This window comes from Cornus florida, unplaced genomic scaffold (assembly GCF_030987335.1).
Source record: "Cornus florida cultivar Cherokee Brave unplaced genomic scaffold, ASM3098733v1 CherokeeBrave_3.0.0_Hap2_Chr05, whole genome shotgun sequence".
Classification (NCBI taxonomy): Eukaryota; Viridiplantae; Streptophyta; class Magnoliopsida; order Cornales; family Cornaceae; genus Cornus; species Cornus florida.
In genome coordinates this window covers 70,734,388-70,736,361 of record NW_026775575.1, presented here as the reverse complement: position 1 = coordinate 70,736,361, position 1,974 = coordinate 70,734,388, and the positions used below count along the sequence as shown (strand labels likewise).

General features: G+C 40.9%; 1 protein-coding gene across 1 annotated transcript; it reads left to right on the top strand.

Annotated features, from left to right (window-relative positions):
- The first annotated feature begins 1,485 nt into the window (after positions 1–1,485).
- Positions 1,486–1,974, top strand: LOC132309439 (uncharacterized). The gene has a single exon (XM_059807749.1). The coding sequence runs from the start codon at positions 1,486–1,488 to the stop codon at positions 1,972–1,974; it is 489 nt and encodes a 162-aa protein (XP_059663732.1).

Sequence of the window (1,974 nt, the reverse complement as noted above, 5' to 3'; positions counted from 1 at the left end):
TTGATTGTTATATGATATGATCCCGGTACAGTATGACTCCCATTCTCATTACTCTATTCTTTGGTTGAATTCACTGGGACATAAGAGGCGTGTCTTAAGTGCTACCTACTGAGCTTTATGCTCACCCTATTATTTAATAAATTTTTTTCAGGAAACGGGAAATAAGTGGCGGATGACTTTCCACCACAGGCCTAATTTGGATTAGAAGACTTTTTTTGCTATTTTTGTATTAAGTCCCATATTTTTGTAAAATCATAGTTTGTTATATTTGGTATAGAGATTTGTGAACTCTTATTATTGTAATTATATTTATGGATATTTGATATTAATCTTGTATTTTGGGGTTGTAACTATGTTATTTGGATGATATAGTATGTGGTTGTACCACTATGGAATGAACTAAGTTAAGGCATGATGAATGGATGAAAGGGATGTCGAAATGTATTATATGATATTTGTGTTGGGACAGGTTTAAAATTCTTTTAAACAGGTTGTTGTAGGGCGATTTTTAGCAGAGGTCATGCCGAATTTGTTTTGAAATTTTGGCATCAGCTAAGGTCGTTACAAATTTGGTATCAGAGTGATGATTCGAATACCATTAGGACGATGGGTAGAGGCTTACCTAAGATTGTCTGGGAAGTCAATTGCATTGTTATTTCCTTATTTGCAAAAGTGTTTTGCTATGTGAAAAAGCATGCTTAACTGCTTACTTGCTTATGTGCTTATGTGCTTATATTAATATGTTCATTGCGTAGTTTTACATGCTAAATGTTTGTACAATATCTTTTTGTGTTGGGTTGTTCACGATTGGACCTTAGTGTTATCGTTATTGAATTGTTTTCTTTGTTTTATAGAACAATGTCACGGCGTGAGGAAACCAGGGAAGTTGGCCCTAGACCGACTAAGGGTGATGTTGGCGAGAGCTCTAGCTCCAATCCGGAGGAGCTAAATGATGAGGACACACTTCTTAGGGACTTGATTCCCCCGTGAGTTGTCCCCACAAAAAGGGATAATGTTGAAGCACCCATAGAAGTGGGTGAAGGTTCTGTGGCACTGGAGTTAGATCGTTTGTTGCAAAATGCCGTGAGGGCAACAATTGTTGCTCGGTCGCAGTCGGCACCAAAACCTACAGTTCAAGTTGAGGAGATGCCAGCTCAGAAGCATCTCAAGATCATAAAGGGGTTTTCTCAGCTGATGCCGGTTATGTTTGAGGGCGGTGCGGATCCAATGGCAGCAGATGACTACCTGGATCAAGTTGAGACTCAACTAATTTCAATGGATGTGACGGAGGATCATTTGAAGATCATCCTAGCTACTTATAAGTTTGCTAAGGATGGCAAACTATGGTAAAAGTCGGTTACGAGCCGGTACAAGGTGGAGGAGATGAGTTGGGACAAGTTCAAGGAATTGTTTTATGAAAAGTACTTTCCGCTTTCCAAAAGATGGGAGTTACAAGACCAGTTTCATAACCTTATTCAAGGGAGCATGTCAGTGGTGGAAGATGAGAACAAGTTCACTTCACTTTCTCACTTTGCTCCAGAAATGGTGCGAGATGAAGTTAACAAGACTCGAAAGTTTTTTTCTGGTCTTAATGAGCGGATGAGGCCGTTGATCACGGCACAATTCATTAAGGTTTATTTTGAAGCAGTGGAAAGGGCTTTGATGCTGGAGGCTGATAATGAAGAGAAGGATGCAAGAAGAGAGCAGTTGAAGCAAAAGAGGGGTGTAGGGCCATCTTCAGAGGGATCTTCTTGGAAGAGGAACAAGAGTGGTTCATTTCAGTTTCAGGGGCAGCAGTCTGCACGATCCGCTCCTACCACTCCTTTGCCAGCTGGGTCTAATAAGAGTGGAGTCATTTGTTTTCAGTGCCAGCAGCCTGGACATTACAAGTCCAGATGTCCTATGAACTTGACCACAGTTTCTATGCCATCGAGAGCTTGTTACGGGTGTGGCCAGCAGGGCCATCTGATCTGA